This window comes from Mixophyes fleayi, chromosome 1, assembly GCF_038048845.1.
Source record: "Mixophyes fleayi isolate aMixFle1 chromosome 1, aMixFle1.hap1, whole genome shotgun sequence".
Classification (NCBI taxonomy): Eukaryota; Metazoa; Chordata; class Amphibia; order Anura; family Limnodynastidae; genus Mixophyes; species Mixophyes fleayi.
This window is the reverse complement of record NC_134402.1, coordinates 209311883-209333680: the sequence shown is the minus strand read 5'-3', so window position 1 is coordinate 209333680 and position 21798 is coordinate 209311883. Positions and strand designations below refer to the sequence as shown.

Below are 21798 nucleotides of genomic sequence, written 5' to 3'. Positions count from 1 at the left end.
GCACAACTCACGACCCTCTGTTATCTGCGGCCAAGTCTGTACCCACCACTAGGGGCTCCAGTGAACACCAGACTTCAGAGCATACTCTGGGTTTTGATGTACTGGCTGGAGGGGTTCCTAACACACACCCCACATGTTACCTCCAACTGCACCAGCTGTTTTTCACACATCACCTTCTAATTACCAGCTAACCCGTGGCTCTCCAAGTGTTGTGAATCTAGAAGACTCAACCTGCCCTGCCACCTATCGGCTGGATATCTGCTGACCAACCACCTGGAGAACCATGGGTTGGCTTGTGCTACAATGAGTGGTGCAGTATGTATGTATGTATGTATGTATGTATATTCTAGCAGGCAGTGATGGGATGCAACATGCATGTATGTTTATTCTGACAGGCAGTGATGGGGTGCAGCATGTATGTTCTGGCAGGCAGTGGTGGGTTACAGTATGTATGTTCTGGCAGGCAGTGGTGGGGTGCAAAATATATGTATGTATGTATGTTCTGGCAGGCAGAGATGGCGTGCAGCATGCATGTATGTTCTGGCAGGCAGTGGTAGGGTGCAGCATGTATGTATGTTGTGGGAGGTAGTGGTGGTGTGCAGCTTGTATGTATGTTTTGGCAGGCAGTGGTGGGGTACGGCATGTATGTATCTATGTTCTGGCAGGCAGTGGCGGGGTTCAGCAAGTATGTATGTATGTTCTGGCATGCAGTGGTTGTTTAGTATTGTGCAATTAGTAAACGGCACATTAAGCTCTAAGGCAAAAGACCTCCGCCATCTAGTTCTGTGGGTTGGTGATCAGACCAGCAGCCTAACAGAGACATGCAGAAATAGATCTATCTGTGGTCATTTATCAGTGAATGGTTGGGGGAAATGACATAAGAAATTGTGGAAAGAAAATGGTGTATGTGTAGTCACATATTTATACAGATTCTGTAGCAAGGTATGGTTGAAGAGTAATGGGTTGGAAACACTGGCACCTGAGGTTAATGGATTGGTCCCAGAGACACAATGTCAGTGTAAGTGAATTTGTCAGAGTGGCACTCTGCTACTATAAGAGAACTGGGCATGATGGTACATCGCTAGTTAAACTAAATTGGTTGTAGTGTCATACTGCTGGTGTATGTGATGAATTGTGCACATTGCTTGTGTCAGTGAACTTATACCCTGGCATATTGCTAATATAAATGAATGGCACACCGCATTTCAATGTAGATGAACAGTAAGCAGTGCCAATTTGTATGGTAAAGAAATGAACTACACTGGCACAATGCTAAAGTAAGTACATTGCAGTGACATGTTTTTGTAAGTGAATTGGACATAGCGGTGTATTATGTTTATTGTGTAAACCACTGGCAGCAATGGCATGGTGCTCACTGTGTGCATAAACCAGAGTACATTAGCATGTAGGTAATCTCGCATGTCTCTCATAGTATAAATAAACTGGGGACAATGGCAAGAAATGGATGCATTTGAATGCTGTTTATAGTGTAAATTAAATGTGAACCCTGGCAAGTTGCTTGTACTGTAAAAGAACTGGGTGCAGTGGACCTATAAAGGAAATGGGTGCACTGGCGTGCTGCCCCTAGTGTAAACTAGAGATGCTCACTGACCCCTGTGAAGTGGTTTTGATTTTGGTTTTGGATCTGGACTAGCTCTGTGTTTTGGTTTTGGTTTTGGCAAAACCACCCTCGTGTGTTTTGGTTTTGGTTTGGTATTTTTTTAGAAAAACTGCTAAAATATGCTAAAATCACATAATTTTGCTCTTTTTTTTTTATCCTACATTACTATTAACCTCAATAACACTAATTTCAAGCCATTTGCAGTCAATTTTGACAACCTCACAGGTCACATTATTATTTTCATACACTTTCAGACAAATACTGCAGCGACCTGGCTGGATGCTAAGTGACAGAGCAATGACTCAAACACACGGCAGTTCCTATCACATCTAGGACACATTGGCACACAGCAGCGGCAGAAAAGAAAGTCAGAAGAAAAGCCTGCAATGCCTACTATTTGTATTTCAGCAATGACAATTAGCAATGGAGCTCTTCTCTTTGGGTGTATATAACACCATACACTTTTTTTGTGCAAATTTAGAAGAAAAGCCTGCAAGGACTAGTAGTTGTATTTCTGCAGAAAGAAATACAATGGAATACAATTGCCAATGGAGCTCTTTCTGTGTGTTATCTATATAACACTGTAGAATTGGGCTGCAGAATAAATCAACCCTGTAAGCACTATTATTTGTACTTTTCTGCAATGAGATTTAACGCTGGAGCTATGGAGCTCTCCTGAATGTCACTGATTACTTTGTTTAACACTGCTACCACCCTCCTCTTTCAATTCTCTAACTTTGCCTGCCCAACTGCTCTACACTCTCTGCTACCCCTTCTGTGTCCCTCTCTCAAATGGTGCTAGATCGCCGTGGAGGGCGGTATTTATAGATTCCAAAACTTGCGAGATCCTAGATCCGACGATGTCGTAATGACGTTTTGCCTCGTTTTGGAATCCGTAAAAGCGCGAAAGTACCGAGCTGACTCGACTCGATACTCGGATCCCCTAAGTTCCGAGCTTGAGCATCTCTAGTGTAAACCAACCGGGTGCCCTGAGATGTTGCCCCTTGTGTAAATAAACCAGGTGCACTGAGATGTTGCCCCTCGTGCAAAAAGAACAGAGTTGAGTGCATTGACATGTTGCTTCTAGTGAACATGAGCTGAGTGCACAGGCATGTTGCTTCTAATATACATAAACCACGTACAGTCAGACTGCAGTTGTCAGGTGTTTGCAGAGCGCACCCATGTGTCTCTTGATGCGAATAGGTGTCACTTACCGGGCCATTGTTGGCCGTTGCAGTCGCCGTCTCCTCAGGCTCTGATAGCGAAGGTCCACAGACAGAACTCCTTCTCCGCAGAGTCAGGCCGCTCCTCAGAAAAAAAGACAGTTCCCTTAGCTTATGCTTCAGCTGCTCTTGCTGCTCACGGACACTGCGGCTCCGGCTAAGGAAGGAAACTGCCAGTCCTGTAAGGGACACACCGGTACTACTCTCTGAGGTGAGCTGCATCTTCCTTCTCCTCCCCTGCTCTACAGTCATACTGCTGCCGTGCGGAGCGGGGGCATGTTTCAGCACCACCGGGGACAGCTGGCACAGGCTGCCATGCTGTGTTGCTGTGTGCATAAATAATCTGCAGTCTGGAGCCTCACCTCCGATTGTGAGACGCATTTACACAAACCCACACCCCTACCTCAGTGCAAATCTTAGTTCCTGCTGCATAGAGAAATCATTCCAAAATAGCCCAGAGCACATTTACCTACAGAAGAGTAAACATCCCTTTCATTAATGGCACAGAAACTGCATTAATCTCTTCCATGTTTGCCTGGTAGGAATGACCAGTAGATAAGGAACACGGATACTCCCAAAAAAATGGAGAATGAGACAGGTTTTCAGTTTCACATTGGAAAAATTAAAGCGAGGATCGCTGACGCAGCAGTGTTTAAATCATTATAGCAATGAGAAGCTAGTGCAAGGTGAATCGTCCTTGTATGTATTAAGGTTAGTAATGTATTCAGTGAGAGGTGCTGAATAGTAATTCATTTTTGGCTTTATCAGAAGCAGCAGCAGCTCCATCTGTTCCCTGTCCAGATAACTCTTATCCAGGAGTTCCTGTAGGACAGCTGCCTCTAAATCTGGTTTCTCCACCTTTGTGAATGACATGGCAGCTGTTAGATTATGAGACAGCAATCAATCTTTCTTTAGGAAGATCTGGGACACCTTAAATCCCGCTCCTGTAACAGCACTTTTAAATCTACCATCCCCAGCTCAGTGCAGTAAATAAATTAACTGACGTCACTGAGGGGCGGGAGGTTTAAACAACTCTGCTACACACTGTAGGGACCATTAAACTTTAAAATGAGGGCTGACAATGCTAGTGGGTATCCCCCGCAGCCCCAAAACCCCAGCCATTTCCTCTGCAGCTGGCAAATATGGCTAACTTCTCCTGCTGACAGAAGGAAAATTCTTAGCGAGGGAGGTCAGCCATATTTGTACTTGCAAGCTTAGCCATTCTGACTACACCCAGCACACACCTCTTTCTGACATGCACAAAGTTATGAAATCTCCTATCTTTTAAAATGGGGCATATTTTACCAAATTGTAAAAAAAAAACTAAGTTTCTCAAAATTTTAAACCCTCAAAGGCACTCCTCCTTAATAAATATCCACTCCTCCTTAATAAATATCCCTAGGGGTATATTTACTAAACTGTGGGTTTGAAAAAGTGGAGATGTTGCCTATAGCAATCAATCAGATTCTAGCTATCATTTTGTAGAATGCACTAAATAAATGACAGCTAGAATTTAATTGGTTGCTATAGGCAACATATCCACTTTTTTGAACCCGCAGTTTAGTAAATATACCCCCTAGAAAACCTCCTGTACACTGAGTTACTCTTGTCAGAGTTACACCCCAATAGTGTAACTTATCAGCTCTGGTACCTGTGCAACAAATGGGTTATCGAGCGATAGAGAAGAGACACACTCAGTCTTTGCAGGGCTGAATGAGAATCAATTCTGACTGCCCTATAGTCAGAACGCTTTATTTATACATGAAAAGTGTGCTCGCAGGCACATTTGTTATCTAGAAATTGTTGCATGTTCTCAGAAGCTAATTTAACATAGTATCAGCAGAAAGAGTCTATACATCTTTTTGTTTAGTCACTGCTCAAAATGTCAAGGCCTGTAACTGCTTATCTTCAAGGACAGTCCATTGCCTTTCGTCTTCACCACGGGCTCTGGGCGTATTGTCAAACAGATGTTCCTTTCTGATATCTGGATTGTTTGACATATAGCTCAGCATATTCACATAAGAATAAAACAGAGAAACACTTGTATCAGTATTATATTCAGGAAAACAAAGAAAAACAACTTTCATTTTATAAGTTTGATCAATATATGTACTTTTTACCATATTAACTTTCACAGATCCTCCTTTTTATCATACTTTTAAAATGCTACCTGTCTTTTTATGTCAGTGGATTACACCTGCACTTTGCCTACTTCAATGAATGGAATCCCTTCTGGACCCTAGACGCTGGTAAAGATACATTCAGTCAAAGTCTTATAATCCACATACATTCATCTTATTAAGGTATGACAAAAGGAGGCATCCGGGGGGGCTTGTAATATAAATCAGGGGTAGATTAGATATAAAAATATGCAGTGCGCTCTTAGTCACTTATTTAACAAAAAGGGGAATCACCTTTTGTGCTGCATAGTTTGAATAGGAAGGTAAGGATAAGGTATCAATATAGCTGAAAAGGTCTGGGGGCGCAAAACATTTTATAGGCAATATAGCAGTTCCATAAGCTGAGTAGTAAAATGATTATACATAGTATCAATACTGGGTGTATCAGCATATTTAACATAGCAGATACTGTGGGGGATGCACCTGTGAATACATCCCACCAATGCTTTTCCAAATCCTCCTTCAATTTGGTAGCCATGCCTCTTAGCTCATTTCCTTCAATAATAGTTACCATTTTAGCATGATTATTGGTATAATTTACCTGTTTAAGATGATCATTTAGTAACTTGGTTTCATTAATTACCCTCACTATCATCCCTATATCTAAGGTCAGTTGAGGTAATGTTAAATCATTATACATAAACATTTTGTCCACCTGTGTCATTTTATCTTTATAGAACATTAGCAACTTTCCTTGCCATCGTAAGTGTGTTACATTTATTAAGCACCCTGAGAACGGGTAAGCTAATCCATAAGTTTGTGTTATTGCTTCATCATATGTGATGAGGCAAACCATCTGAGGAGCCACCTCTAATGTCCATATACAAATGCTGGTATCATGCAGTAGTAAACATGGTTCAAAGATAACAGTCTGTTGTGGGCATACTGGTCCCATGTCCGTGTCATCACAGAGGTCTAAATTATGTGACCTGTTTTTGTTATCAATATAATGTCCCTTGAATGCAGGTGTCCATAGGTTACCATCCTGCAAAATCATGGGCATAACAATAAATTTACATACTTGAACTTTTGTTTTTATTGTATATGTTTCTAGAGTCCCTGCACAGAAGGTTCCTTCACATCTTATTTTCCTTCCATCTAACTTGAACCTTTCTTGGTTGGTCAGATTAAACATTTTTTCTATAGAATAATATGTTTCCAGTCATAAGCTTTGTTTGTGCAGTGTCCTTCTGCTGCTTTTGATACAAATATTGCAATGTACACTGTGTCCAATTTACAAATTTTGTAATGTTTACTTGTGTACTCCAGCTATTGAGTATGGTTCTGTTGTATATCTGCAAAAACTCTTTATCCCACTGTATGTTTTTAGTCAAAGGGTTGAAGACTGTGGGCATCCAATCAGCTTGCTGATGAACTATTTTACTGAGATCTGCTCCGGTTTTGCTACTATGACCTCAGTGTCTATTGTATTCATTATGCCTAATCCTGTCCCTGTAGCTCCTAACAAGGTGTCGTACCACTCCTGCTTGCACTTTTTCTGACTATCTGTCGGGAAAGTAATGTTCCACCTTATTATTGTTCTTTGTTTTCTTATTCCCATCATTAGACATGTAGATGGGACCCTTACAATTGTGTTTGTTACCACCTTAGGCTGTAATTGCAAGATATAAAATTTAAGCCTTAACCCTAATATGGAATCTTGCATCTGTGTATTATTGGCACAAACTATCACTTTATCTTGATAGTTTGTAGCATTATTGATTTGGTTATACTTTATAGTATCAGTTCTAATTCCACACTGATCTATTTGATTCTTTGTCTCATAACTTTCTAGCCATTTCAGAAAAGGCTGCTCACAACATTAAGTTTCATTGGTACCTTTTAACTCAAAAGTACTATTCAATTCTGCTGCCCAGATTATATGTGTGTGTGTGTGTGTATCTCCTAAAATTTTGTACACCTTTCCACCTTTTATTTTTACACTTAATTTGTCACATGGCCAGACAAATTCCTGAGCTCCAGTTTTATTTTGTATTGTGCCTTCCATGTCCCAAGTGCCATCTCTTAAATAGCTTTTAAAACATGTATCTGCAGTTACATTTCTCCCTGAGAGATCTGTAATATTCCATTCGCATATAGTCATATTGTTTTCTGGTAGTTCTTGGTGTATGTAACCTTTACCTGTGCAAACTGTTACATTTTCTTGCAATAGCCCTGGAGCGGCAGACAGTATTATAGTCATGTAATGGAAAAACAGAACACATGTGTAGGCTTTGTGTTGCATTTTGCACATATCAGGTGACATTCCTGTATATTACCTCAGCTAGTGGTCAGGATTGGGATCCGGTGTGGTAGCCTTCTTACAGTGGCTTGCGTGTATCCAGGAATCCCTGCCTTCCAATTTCACTGAGGTAGGTGTAGTTAGAAGCACTTGATATGGACCCTCAAATCTGGGTTCCAAGGCCCTTCTGACGTGTCTTTTTATGAAGACGTAATCTCATGGCTCCAAAGAATGGGTACCAGATAGGCTATCTGGATCTGGAACAGAAGAGAATACTAGACCATGCACTTTAGTTAATTGTCTTTGTAACTCTCCCATATAAGTCACCATATCCCCATAGTTCTGTTCCATCTGTTGTGGAAAGTAGCACCCTGTTTTAGGAGGTCCTCTAAACAATATTTCATAAGGGCTTAGCTTAGTCTTTTTGCTGGGAGTCACTCTTACAGAGTAGAGGGCTAAGGGTAGACACTCTACCCAGGTTTTACCTGTTTCCCTCATTGCTTTCTGAATTCTTAACTTGAGTGTCCCATTCATTCTTTCCACTTTTCTACTACTCTGGGGTGGTATGGCGTGTGAAAGGCCAGTGTAATACCCATTCCTGCCATGATAGCTTGCATTATGTCTTCTGTAAAATGTGTCCCTCTATCAGACTCAATTGTTTCCGGGACCCCATACCTGCATACTAGCTCAGCTAGTAGTTTCTTTGCTGTGTTTTTGGCCGTAGCTTTTGCCATGGGGAAAGCGCTTCTACCCATCCTGAAAATAGGTCAATACAAACCAGAACATATTCATATGTGCCACACTTTGGTAACTGTATATAATCTATTTGCAATCTCTGAAATGGGTACCAGGCTTTTGGTGTAACTTTGGCTGGTACTGGCACAGTGTTGCCAGGGTTATTTGTTCCACATATCACACATGTCTTTACATATTTTGTGGCAATCACACTAAAACCTGGCGCAATCCAATGTTTAAATACCGAGTTGGTGATGCCGTCTTTAGAAATATGTGTAGGGCCATGTACCAATGCTGCCATCATAGGGTACAATACTCGAGGTAAGCAACATTTTTCTGACGTGGCCCAAATGTCATTTTGTACTTTTGCTCCTCTAATCTCCCACTCTTTCTGTTCTGTTGGGGAGGCCTGTTTTTGCAATTTCTTTAGTAGTTGCAGATCAACTGGTTTTCCCTGGTCTTGGATATTTACATAGTTAATGCCGACTGGTATTAATGCAGCTTCTTTTGCAGCTTTATCTGCAAGTCTATTACCTTTAACTTCAACTGTTTGTTCTCTTGTGTGTGCGCTTATATTTTGAGTATAGCGACCTGCTTTGGTGCAGAGTGTGCATCAAACAATGTTTTTATGAGGCCTGCATGTTTTATTGGCTTGCCATTGGCTCCCAGGAAATTTCGACTGCGCCATATGGGACCAAAATCATGTGCTACCCCAAACGCATATCTGGAGTCTGTGTAGATGTTGGCTATTTGATTTTCGGCCAGTACGCATGCATCAATTAAAGCCTGTAATTCTGCTTCTTGAGCAGATTGGCTAGGATTAAAGGCTTTCTTAATGAGCACCGTATGTTCTGTAGTACCAGCATATCCTGTTTTGGGCTGGCCATCATGATAGGACCTAGAGCCATCCACAAATAGAATCAAGTCTGCGTTAGGTAAGGGACTCTCAAAGACATTAGGGAGTCCCTGGTGCTCAGAATCCATGAGAGCCAAACAATTATGTGGGGGAAAAAAATGTGCGTGATGACTGTCAGTGTCGTCCTCACCATTACCACTATTCCCCCCTGTTAAATCTTCTTCTACCTGTGGTAACAGAGTAGCTGGATTTAACACTGTACATATCTTGATGGTGAGGTTACTTGGGCTTAATAGTGCAACCTCATATTTTGCCAGTCTGGCAGTTGACAAATGTTTGGTTTTAGCTTGATTTAAAATTTCTGTTACTGCATGCGGTACTTGTAATGTGAGGGAATGGTCTAACACTATATCCCCCACTTTGTCTTTTAGCAGAGCAGCCGCAGCTACTGCTCTTGTGCATGAAGCTGATCCTCTGATTACAGGGTCTAGTTTTCCTAAGTAATGCTTAGGCTGTTGTTTACCACCATGCTCTTGAGTTAATACACCGTGTGCAAAGCCCTTTTGCTCATGACATCTGGGAGCTTTAACGAGCCTTTGTTATTACCCTTGGTGGCTTCATACAGTGGATCTAATAATGCAGAGATGTTAGGTATCCACTCTCTGCAATAGCCCACCAAGCCTAAAAAGGCTCTTAATTTTCGCACTGTAGTGGGCACAGGAACATCTTTTATAGCATTTATTCTGTCTGCTGTAAGGTGTTTTGTTCCTTTGTGTTTTGTAAGGTGTTTTGTTCCTATGCCTATACAGTATCCCAAAAAGATTACTTGGGATTGTGCCACATGCAATTTATCCTTGCTTACTTTGCATCCTACCTTATGTAAAAAACATAAGTAGTTTTTTTGTTTCTGTTTTACATTGTTGTTCATTTGTTGCACACAATAACAAATCATCCACATATTGTAACAACCTTGTCTCTGGCTACTGGGGGCTACTATACAGCACATGGGGGGGCGGGATACAAGACAGGGGGGCAGGATACAACAAAGGAGAAGGCAGGATACAACACAGGGAGAGGCAGGATACAACACAGGGAGAGGCAGGATACAACACAGGGGTGGCAGCATACAGCACGGGGGACAGAATACAACACGGGGGGCAGGGATACAATACAGGTGGCTTACAACACAGGTGGGGGGCAGGATACAATAAAGGGGGGCAGGATACAACAAAGGGGGGCAGGATACAACACATGGGGGTACTATACAACACAGGAAGGGCAGGATACAACACAGGAAGGGCAGCAGTTCAGTGTCGGCAGCGCAGTTCCTCCCAAGAACCTTTGCGGACCGTTCCACGCCTGGAAGAGGTAAGTATAAACTTATTTTTTTTTATGCTATTCTGAGGCCATATTGGGGGCATTTTTTCCGTATGTACAAATTTTTTTCAAGGCACTTTGAAGTGTGAAGAGAAGGGGGCATTACTGTGGAATAAACGATATTGGGGACACTTATGTTTGAGGACTCTTATATGAGGCATAAAGATATTGGGGTCATTACTGTGGCATAAAATGAATTTTTAAAAAATAAAAGTCAAGCCACATAAGCTTCTTTATTAGCACATTATTTTATAGTGTTTTGTTGCAAAGCTTGGCAACTAAATGGGTGCAATATTCCAGTTATGATACTCATTTAGATTATGAAACCAGCAGTGAGCTGCCTTGTTACTGTCTCTGAATTGGATATTTGTCCTGTTACAAGGAGACCAGTATATAACCTTCATATCAGTGCACTGTGTAATTTAGCTAATTATGGGAGACAAAACTATGGAATCTCAGTAACGCTTTTTCTGTAATAAGTCTCAAACTATGTTTGCAGAATACACCATTGGATCTTTTTTTATTATTTGTGTAGAGTTCCTGTCATTCACACTGAAGTGCGTGGACTCCAGGTAACATATGTCACCCACCCATTGAAGGCCACAATTGAAAGCTTTCACAGCTCGCCCTCAGACAACTCTCATCTGCCTTTGTGGAGGGTGTAGTGTCAATGTGACACAAGTAGTGCAAGCCACTTTTCAGACTCCAAAATTCCATAGGTACACTGCAGCTCCTGTCTATATTTGCTGTTAGGAACAGCAGGTAACTGCTGTTTTCTGTTTGGCTGCTGCAGTGTTGTTCTCAGCTTGGGTGTGATCACCTGAACTCCTCTTACCTGCAGCTCTGGCACCTGGCCTGCTTGATTACTACTGGTTTTAAATACCTGTTAACTTCACTCTGCCTTTGCGGGTTATAGCGTTCACACGCTTGCTTCTCCGTGCTCTCGTGTCTGTAGTCTGCCAGTGTTCCTGATTGATACCGCTGAGATCTCTGCCTGGATACCGACCTTGCTTGTTTGCTTGTGACCCTGACCTCTGCCTGGATTATGACCTTGCTTGTTTGCATGTGGCCCTGACCTCTGCCTGGATTCGGCCTTTGTCAGAGAGATCACCTCCCAGCCGCAGGACAGTGGTGCCAGCTATCCACTCCATCAGACTCACCTGATTCTGCAGTGTTTCACATGACAGATTTACTGCTCTATCTTGCATTTTCCCTGACACTGTGCTGCTCTCTAGCGCCATCTCTCACAGGCCACAGTTGGTACTACACCATCCTCTATTTCACACTGCCAACCTGTTATACTGGTTGCGGTTGGTACTGCATCCTGTTGCCACTCAGTGTTCCTGCTTAATCTGTTCCAGTAGTATCTTTGCTCAGCATCCCACTGTCAAGTCCTCTGTGGTGCCTACCTTCCGAAGTTGAGTTATCACTACTCGAGAATAAGTCTTGGGGACAACAGAGTACTGGTTCTATGGGAAAGGGGGTTGCTATAGGTGAAGCTCTCGTCAACAACAGGTTCTGATAACTCAACTTGTAGGGTGATTCGTGACACCGACCAATGCGCTGAGGAAGAGCCCACCAGAGATTCCCACTACCCTGTGTCCGTCTTGTCAGGATCCCAAGCAATTTGCAACATTAAGGGGCATATAGTCACATAAAATTGAAAGCTACACTCACTCTACTCTGCCTGCATAAGTACCCAGGAGTCCTCCTGTTCTAATACTTGAAATAAGATGTCTTGTTCTAAAAAACAAAAAACTGAAGTTTGTGCTTTCCAAAGCTCTTGGACTGATGACTATGGATTCATTCAACAAAAAGATCGAGCAGTTTGTGCGCTCTGTTGTGAAAGCGTTGTGTCGTACATCAAGTGTCCAGAGACATTTCCAAACAAAACACGAGGTTAGGTATCCTAACCGTGATGACCGAATGGAAGCCAATAGAAAAGCTGTTTCTGGATATAGAAAGCAAAGTAATGCTTTCAATCGTTTGACTGTTACAAAAAACCAAGCAACTGAAAGCAGTTACAAAATTGCACAGTGTATTGCCAAAAAGGGGAAGCCGTTTACTGATGGAGAGTATATTAAAGAGGCATTTATTAAGGTCTCAGAAATATTATTCAGTGATTTGTCAAACAAAGACACAATATTATCAAGAATAAAAGATATCCCTTCATCTGGAAGGACAATTGAGAGACGTGTCACCGAAATGGCAGAAAACATTAAACTCAAACAAGAAACTGCACTTAAGGAAACATCGGTGTTCAGTGTTGCTCTTGATGAGAGTGTGGATGTTAATGGCATAGCTCGTTTAGCTATTGTTGCTCGGTACTGTGACAATGAAAATATCTATGAAGAACTGTGTACACTGAAACCACTTCAAGGTACTACTAAAGGTGAAGATATTGCATCTGCCTTTATAAACTTTTTTGATGAAAAAGGAATCGACCTAAACAAGATTTTCAGTGTTACAACTGATGGTGCTCCGGCTATGGTTGGAAAAAACAAAGGATTTGTTAAGCTCCTTGAAGATCATATTGGACGATCAACTGTAAAATTTCATTGCATGATTCATCAAGAGAGTCTGTGTGCCAAAATGTCAAATTCTGAACTTAACAGTGTAATGGATACAGTTGTCAAAATTGTCAATTTCATAATTGCTCGATCTTCATTACCACATAGGCAGTTTAAATTGCTGTTGGAAGAATTAGATAATGCTTACAAAGATATACCGCTTCACAGCAATGTTAGGTGGTTGAGTCGAGGAAAAGTCTTAAATAGATTTGTGAGCTGCATTGAAGAGATTAAAACTTTTATGATTGAGAAAGATCAGAATTTCCCTGAGCCGACGGACAGTGAATGGTTATGTAAGCTCATGTTTCTAACTGACATCACTTCTCAACTAAATGATCTGAATCTTCGTCTTCAAGGTGCAGGACAAACAGTTCTCGATCTGTATGAGTGTTGGAAGACATTTACTGAAAAACTTAAGGTATTCTTACGTGACATTTTCTCAGAGACCTATCGTTACTTCCCCAATGTCAAACAATTATCAACCCCTTCCAAGATGATGGTTAGTAAAATGCATAACTATATGGATGGTTTGATAAAGGAGTTTTTAGAAAGATGTCAAGATTTCCAGAAGTATGGACCTATGTTTTCATTTTTGATAAAACCTGACTTTTTCGATGTAGACCTGTTGGATTTGAACATTTTTGACTGGATGGGTCTTGACGATTTTGAGATGCAGTTGATTGAATTGAAAAAAGTTCAGATTTATGGTTGACTAAATTTATAGAGTTAAGAAAAAAACTGGAAGAGAACTGTGAAAATCGAGGTGCTGCTATCCCAAAATGCTGGGCTTCTCTCCCAGAACAATTTAGTTGCCCCAAGAAAATAGCTATAGCAATGCTTTCAGCATTTGGTTCAACATACACATGTGAAGCAATCTTTTCGCACATGAAAAGTGTGTTGAATCCATGCCGAAGCCGATTGACAACGGATCACTCAGAATCCTGTGTATAACTAAAAGTAACAAATTATAATCCGGATATTGAGAAACTTAGCAAGGAGAAGCAGGGTCAAGGATCCCATTAGAAGTCCTACCTTCAATATTAGGGATGATCATTATGTGAACTGGAAAGTGTTTGGTTTATTTGGTATTTTATGTAAGTGTGCATTGTTTATTCAAATTTCTTCAAGTCATATTCCACCGGGATAAAGACAGACTAGATTGCAGATTGTGTTTTATTGATAAATATGTATATATTGATGTATAACATGTTAAGTTACTGAATATATATTGACTTTAGATTGTACTATTGCTAGAGATCATTACAGTTAGAGAATAATTGTAAGTAAGCATTTAAGGTACAGTACCTCTTGGCTAGGATAAGAAAGGTTAAGTTATTGCATTGTATTCTTGTACATTCACTATATTTCACCTGTTTTAAAGGGATACTTCTAAAATACAGTTTATATAAGTGATATTCTATTTTGGTATATAGAAAGTTTAATTAAACAGGAAAATCCTTTGAAAGCATGCACACAATCAATAAAAGTGCCAACGTGGCTTTCAAAGACCAATTTGCCTATTGCTGTCTCTTTCTGTGTGTGTCTGTGGTTTTGCTAGGAGGGGGCGTAGGGTTCCTTGGTCTCCCTCTGGTGTTGCTTGTCAAAAAAAACTACCCAACCAAGAGACTACTGTACTCAGACCAAGGTGAAGGCATTGCCCTAACTGAAAAAAAAGTAAAGGAAACACCACAGGTTACAATACACTTTACATAGACACCCAGCTGATCTACCCCAAAAAATCAAATGTGTTAGGTTTATTTGTTACTTCTGTTAGTATTAATATTATCATGTTATTAACATGAGCAAATAAGAAAAGTCAGTATATCAGACTGAAACGTTCATTGGTTTTCTGTCTCTGTAATCCTCATTAGGTATGGTTGTATTTTTAAATAAAAAACTTATATTTTTCAGTTTTGTTCAATATTTGTAAAGGTATTGCTCCCTGTTGGCACACCTGGGCTTGAATATATTTTATCCGGCACACTGATAGAGAAAGGTTGCCAACCCCTGGTCTAGGGTGTGGAGACGTGTTTCGTCATTATTAGCGGAATGAGGACAGAGAGATGGCAGAATCAGCTCCTGATTGATGTGGAGTGAAGATACCACCTTGGGTAAATAATCTGGATTCGTCTTCAGAACCACTCTATCTTCATAGACATTCAGAAAGGGTTCTTCACACCATAAAGCATGCATGTCCCCTATTCGACGAGCCAAAGTGATAGCCACCAAAAAGAGTACCTTTAGAGTGAGGCATCTAAAAGATATGTCTTGTAATGGTTCAAACGGATCGGCTGTTAAGGCATCCAAAACAATATTAAGGTACCAAGGGGCTAAGAATGGTTTCCGTCTTGGGCGTAACCTCTTTAGTGCTTGAAAAAACTGGAAGATAAGACTCTGAGATGCCAGTTTGATATCAAGAAGGATGCTAAGGGCCGATACTTGTACCTTCAGCGTAGCAGGTGCTAGTCCTTTAACAAAAGCCATCTTTGAGAAATTCTAACACACTGGCAGACATGGGATCCTTCGCCGTGTCTCCTGCCCAACATAATTTTTTTTCAGATTCTGTAAAAAATCACAGGAGAGATTTTCTTCCTGGTGTGAATTAGAATGTCTATTACTTCATCCGAGACCCCTTTGGATTTTAGTAATTGCCTCTCAGTCTCCATGCCATCAAACTCAGAGTTTGGATGTAAAACTGGACCCTGATGTATGAGGTCTGGCCTGATCAGCAATGGCCATGGATGTTCCAGCAACATTCTCTGCGCTACAGCAAAACAGGGACACCTTGGCCCCACCGGGAGGATCACTATCATCTCCACTTTCTCTTTCCTTATTTTTCTGAGTATCTGAGGGTTGAGTGGAAAGGGAGGAAACACGTACCCCAGTTTGAAGTTCCACTGTATTGATAGGGCATCTATCCCAAGGGCTGTGATGTCTCTGTGACGGGAGTGGAAGAGGGGTACCTTGGTATGGCTTCCTGTGGCCATAAGGTCTAATTCTGGTGTTCCAAATCTGCATTGTACTAGCTGAAAGACTTCTTCGTGCAGCTCCCACTCCCCTAGGTGTACTTGGTGTCTGCTCAAGTAATCCACTACTACGTTGTCTTTGCCTGCTACGTGAAGGGCTGAGAGAGATCTCAGATTTGCCTCTGCCCACGCCATCAGAGCGGTTATTTCTGCAAACATTGTTCTGCTCTTGGTACCACCTTGCTTGTTTGTGAAGGCAACCACAGTTCTGTTGTCGGAGAAGACTCGTAGATGCTTGTCTCGTAGATAGGACTGGAAGTATTGAACCGCCAGCCAGACTGCTTTTATCGCCAAGACGCTCGCCTGAAGAATTCTCTCTTCGTCTCGCCCAGTGCCCTGCGTGATCATACCTTGCATGTGAGCACCCCAACCTAGTGCACTGGCGTCTGTGGTAAGGATATACCAGTCTGGTACCGAAATGGTCACACTGTTTTCTCAGGTCCAGGAGCTGCCACCAATGTAAGGACTGCCAGGCTGACCTTGAGAGATTGATTTTGGAGTCTAGGAACCCCACAGAACTCTCATATGCCACCTTGCCCACAGAAGTATTCCTATTGTTGAGGAAATAATTCCTAGGAGGCGCAGACATGTTCTCGCTGACACACGAGGTTGGATTTGAATCAGGTGTGCCAACGACTGGATCTTGCCAGCCCTTTCTTGAGAGAGGCAGACTTTGCCCATATATATCCGTGTATTTATTTGCACTCCTAGAAATACAAGCTGTTATGATGTTATCAACCAGATTTTTTCTATATTGACTAAGCAACCGTGTTGTTGCAGAAACTGGATCACTTGAGATGTAGTTTCCCAGGCCGTTTCTTCTAATTTTGCAGAAACTAGAATATCGTCCAGATATGGGCACGAGGTCACACCTCTTTCCCTGAGCACCGTCATTAGCACTACAAGGACCTTGGTGAATGTTCTTGGAGACGTGGAAAGGCCAAACAGAAGACAAGTGAACTGGAAGTGATGCCCTAGAATGCAAAACCTTAGGAACTGTTGGTGATGGGATGTGACCGGAATATGGAAATATGCATCTTTTAAGTCTATTGCCTTTAGAAAATCTCCTGTTTCTAGTGCTTTGAGAATTGTGTTGACAGATTCCATCCTGAAATGTTTTGCTCGCACATAGCAGTTGAGAGCCCTTAAATCTAGCACTGTCCTGAAGGCACCTGATGCTTTTTGGACAAGGAAGTCTGGAGTAGAACCCTTTTCTTTCTCGTGCCGACGCTGATACAATAGCTCTTGTTCTAACCAGGCCTCAGACTTTCCTCCAATACCTACCGTTCTAGGGAAGACGAGGGACTTCTTGATTGAATGAATTTGTTGTCTACAGGGTATGTATGGAATTCTATAGCATATCCCTTGGTGACCATCTCCTGGACCCATTTGTCTTGTGTGGTCTGAATCCAAACTTTTGCAAAGCGTGATATCCTGCCACCCACTGGAGTTAGTGGGGACTGGATTCGTAGCTAGTCATTGGGGTCTTTGCTGTTCTTGCTTCCCACTTCTTGGTCTGAAGGGCCGAAAGGACTGTCTTGCCATACTATCCTGTTGTCTAGAATATCGTCTCCCCGACCTGTAGGCACGGGCTTCCTTAAATTGCTGTTTTGGAGAAGAAAAGAAACGTCACCTTTCTGTCCTGTGGTAACCCATAGCTTTGCCACTTGCTAACCTCTGCATAAGGTGGTCCAGTTTCTCGCTAAACAGAAAACTGCCTTGATATGGAAGGGTTGTTAGATGGCTTTTAGATTGGTGATCTGCCGTCCACGGAAGTAGCCAGAGCGCCCTTCTCGCTACTACTGCTTAAGTCATGCTCCTGGAAGAAAACACAATCATATCCAACGCAGCTTCACACAAGAAAATCAATACTTTTTTTGCATAATCTCCGAGATATGAGAAGATACACTCTATATACGGATATCGAGGATAAGATAAATTAGAGTATTGGCCCATAGTCTCAGGGCTTTAGCTACCGAAGCCATGGCTACCCCAGATTTTAGGGTTTATGCATGAGAATTTTCTGAAGGAAACCTCAATTTTCCTATCCATAGAATCTTTCAATGGACTCCCATCATCCCATGGGAGAGTGGTCCTTGAGGATAGGCCAGCTATAGCTGAATCCACTTTAGGCACTGAACACCATTTCAGCATCTTCATCCTGAAAAGGGTACATGCGATTTAGCCTCCCCATGTTAGGATTACTTTTGTCTAGAGCCCGACATTCTAGTAATCAAATCTTTAACTACTTTATGCATATGGAACACTCTAGGCTTGCCTCGGTGCTCTGCAAACAATGCATCCTACAGTTTAATTGGTAGTGCTGGCTCTTAAAATGCTTCTTTTAAACCCCAGCCAGATGGGGCATGCAAAAATTGAGTTAAAACTCAGTTTTGCTTCTCTCCATGGAAATCTTTAGTATAATATTTACAGTATAAAAATTAAACATTCTCTATCACCTCAATCTCTCTGAGACCGAATCCCATTCCTGAGTAGATCTGAATGTTTTTGGAGGACGGCCCTGGCCTATTTCCTCCATATCTTCCATTGTAGGGCCCCTGTAGCTCTCTGTTCTGGGCCCGAAACTCCTGCATTGCTTTAGCCATTCATGAAAAGAACCGCCTGAATTGTTCAGGGGGGGGGGCAGGCTCCTCTACAGTTTCCGGGGTGCATGATAGACATAATGGTCAGTACAATCCTTCGGCAACCTGCAGACACAGGCTGCACACACGATTGTTCACTTTACATTTCCTTTTTCCCTGCACAAGCTCCACAGAGGTACTGTAAACACATAAAAAAGAAACTAAATAACCTATTCTTAGGAATAAAAAGGACCCCTTACTAAGGGCTTACCTTGGGGTGTTCTTCGGCTTTTTTGGGGCAGGTTTTTGGTCCATAGTGCACGAATAGCTTCCAAGTCCTGCAGCTTCCAATACCAAGCAAACACTGCACCTCATTGATAATGGGCTGCAGCTGCTAAATATGGTGCCTGCTTTCGACATCATCATAGTGGCTTTTAGCATACTTATCACCTGATTCTTTCCACAGGTGAGTCTGCCAGAGAATCAGCGCTGCTGACAACATATAGTGCGTGATCGCGCACTGTCCTCCATGCGCCTTGTCCTCCGGGCGCTCCTGTGTGCCCAACCCCGGGAGTCTCATAAGATTCAATCAAAGAGAACACCCGTGCCCAGCTGAAACTGCCCTGCAGCCTGCCCAGAGGAAAAAGACATAACCTCAGGTAAGCCCTCTCAAATAACAAACAAAAATAACAAACACTCACTACACTATCCTGTCCTAACACTGCTGAGACAGGAAGAAAAAACACTGAGGAAGAGGAGGAGCTACTTTAAATAGGGGCCAGGTGGGACAAATTTCTTCCTGTCTACACTAGCTGATCAGGGACTAACCCCCATTGTAAGGGCTGCCATGGAGAAGGGAAAGGAAAATTGTTTTTATTTCTGAAAGAGTAATCAGGGAAAGAAACCAGATGAAATAGGATTTTTATTTATAGTCCACTGGGAAACATTGGGGTATAGTGTAGAGACCAATCATAGACACTTTAAAGACATCCAAGAAGTTCACCGTAGCTCTACCCCCTCTATACCACTCTCTCCAGATAGGCCTTCAATGTGTAACCCTGAAGAGTAGACAGGCTCAAACATTAGTGATTACACCCACGATTGTGGATGGGCAGCATACAATCATGCCAATTTCTTATCAGCAGACAAGAGAAAAAAAAGGAGAGAAACCTGGGCACCTTAGCTTATGGTACATTAGCAGGAAGGAAAGCACATTTTCCTCATGTCGGCTACCTAATAATATTGTCTAGCTATGTCCCAAACAGGACACCCACAGAAAACGGAAGTGACTCAATGTCTTCTTAGACTCCATATCAGTTTCCAAGGACTAAAGCCAGAGAGTCCAACAAGCCAAAATGACAGAGGCAGATATCCATCCCCCCAATTAATCCACTGTCCAGGACCACCTCTCCCAGATACTCTGTAGCTCTCTGAATCTGCTCCACCAACAGGAGAAATTCAGATCACGGTTTGCCAGCTAAGAAGCCCTCAGTAAGCTGCTCAGACCAACATTTCACAACCTTGGTCAACACAAGCAGAAGCCAAAGTGGGCTTTAAGGAGGCTTCTGCTGTCCTAAAAATGACTTAAGGTTGCCATTCTCAAGCATGCCTGTATTAGGACTTGTAGTGCGGTTGTCCAAGACAACTACCATTCCAAGTGCTCCCACCTTAGTAGGTGTTTCCCATTTACAAATATCGTCAGAGGAAAGAAGTAAACAGAACTGTAACCTACGGGGAAACCTGGAACTCCTGGTCTGGCAAGTTACAAACCTCACCCAACAAATCACCCAGCGGAAGAAAGGACAAAAACCTTAAGAGGAACAGAGAAAAGGAGAACTGGTGATCCAAGATGGCTGCTGTTCTGGGTCTCAAGCGATAGCAGGTCTTTACGATGCGAATCATAGGATCTGTACAGCTTAGCGCTACTCCAACAGGGCGCGGAGTCTAACGAGCAGACAGTGTTCAACAGGAACTGCCGCAAAGCAGTATGGTCTTAGCTGCGTCTACTCGCAGGTCGCGACCCCTGCCAGAGTACTGATCGAGACCCTCTTTGGAAGCCAGGAGACAAAGGGACAGTTGAATTACCGAAACAGCTGAAGGAACGTCAGCTCCAAAGACCGAAGATGGATCTGTAGGTATTAGTTGGAGCGTGAGCTCAGGAGACAAGCAGAGTAGCAGGTACTTGATTGGAGTGGCAGCTTTGCAGACAAGGAAACAGGATATAGAGCAGCCACATCTTAGGAACCAAAAGGCAACTGAGGAAAAGGCACTGACTGTTTGGAGGAAGTGCCTTTTGTATTTAGCGCCAAGATTTCCTGGCCAATAGGAATGCAGGGAGGTTTTATAAGTTGCGGGTCTGCGAATCCAAGATGGCGCGCCCGGGATGGAGCAGAGCGCCAGAGCGAGGTAAGTTTGCCAGGGGTCTGGTGGGCTGCCCAATACCACGGCGAGTGACAGTACCCCCCCCTTTAAAGACGGGCACTGCACGTCTACTGCAGGGTTTTGTAGGAAAATTTTTAATGAAATTTCTCCAACAGGCGAGGAGCGTGAACATCGGAAGCACGGACCCAAGAGCGCTCCTTAGGACCGAAGCCCTTCCAGTCTACCAGGTATTTCACCTTTACAATACTTGGAATCTAGAATTTGATTAGGTTCAATATTACAATATGGAATCGCGCTCTCCACCCAGGGTTTGCGAGAGCTGCACCTGCTAATGGTATCCCTCCCTTTAATAAAATATCAATAGATTACAGTGCTGGGCGCTCATCAGATGATTGACCTAATAAACTAGATTCCTAATATTCTGACTAAATATACTTCAAAAATTAATGTAAAAGGTTAAAACATTTATTTAAAATACGAAAAGATATGAATCATGTAATACCATGAATAAATAAATAAATTCAAATGGAATTAATGGATCCACTTAAATAACAGTATAATCTTAAAGCACATAATTGCAAATCTAATTACATGGATAAATGGCAGATAAAGGGCAATTAATAATCCAAGGATTGTATGGATAAAAAAAGTCAATCTCATCAATAAATGAAATCTAACAATAGATCACACATGAATCGCAATTCTAATCATACAGATTGATGGCGCATGCTGTTAAGTTCAAACTACTCCTCTAGATGTGCTGTAGGGACGATATTAGAGGACGTTGCAGAGAATCGATTGATCTTCAGTGGTTTCAACAGAGACATGGAAAGCATTGACAATACGGAGAGAGGTTGGTAAGCGTAACCTGAAGCAAACTGGATTGACGATTTGAGAAATGGTATATGGACCAATAAACCGCGGAGCCAGCTTCACACAAAGAACTTTGAGGCGTCTATTTTTGGTGGAAAGCCACATCCGATCTCCAACTTTAAAGATAGAAA

At 42.2% G+C, this 21798-nt stretch overlaps 1 protein-coding gene across 1 annotated transcript; it reads left to right on the top strand.

The window, feature by feature from the left end:
* The first annotated feature begins 12031 nt into the window (after positions 1 to 12031).
* Positions 12032 to 13516, top strand: LOC142144033 (zinc finger BED domain-containing protein 5-like). Its single transcript, XM_075202429.1, has one exon. It carries the CDS (start codon positions 12032 to 12034, stop codon positions 13514 to 13516), a length of 1485 nt encoding a protein of 494 aa, XP_075058530.1.
* Positions 13517 to 21798: the final 8282 nt, after the last annotated feature.

What these genes read in the sequence shown, in the direction of transcription:
- LOC142144033 (XM_075202429.1), top strand. Translation starts at nt 12,032, where the DNA reads ATGGATTCATTCAACAAAAAGATCGAGCAGTTTGTGCGCTCTGTTGTG.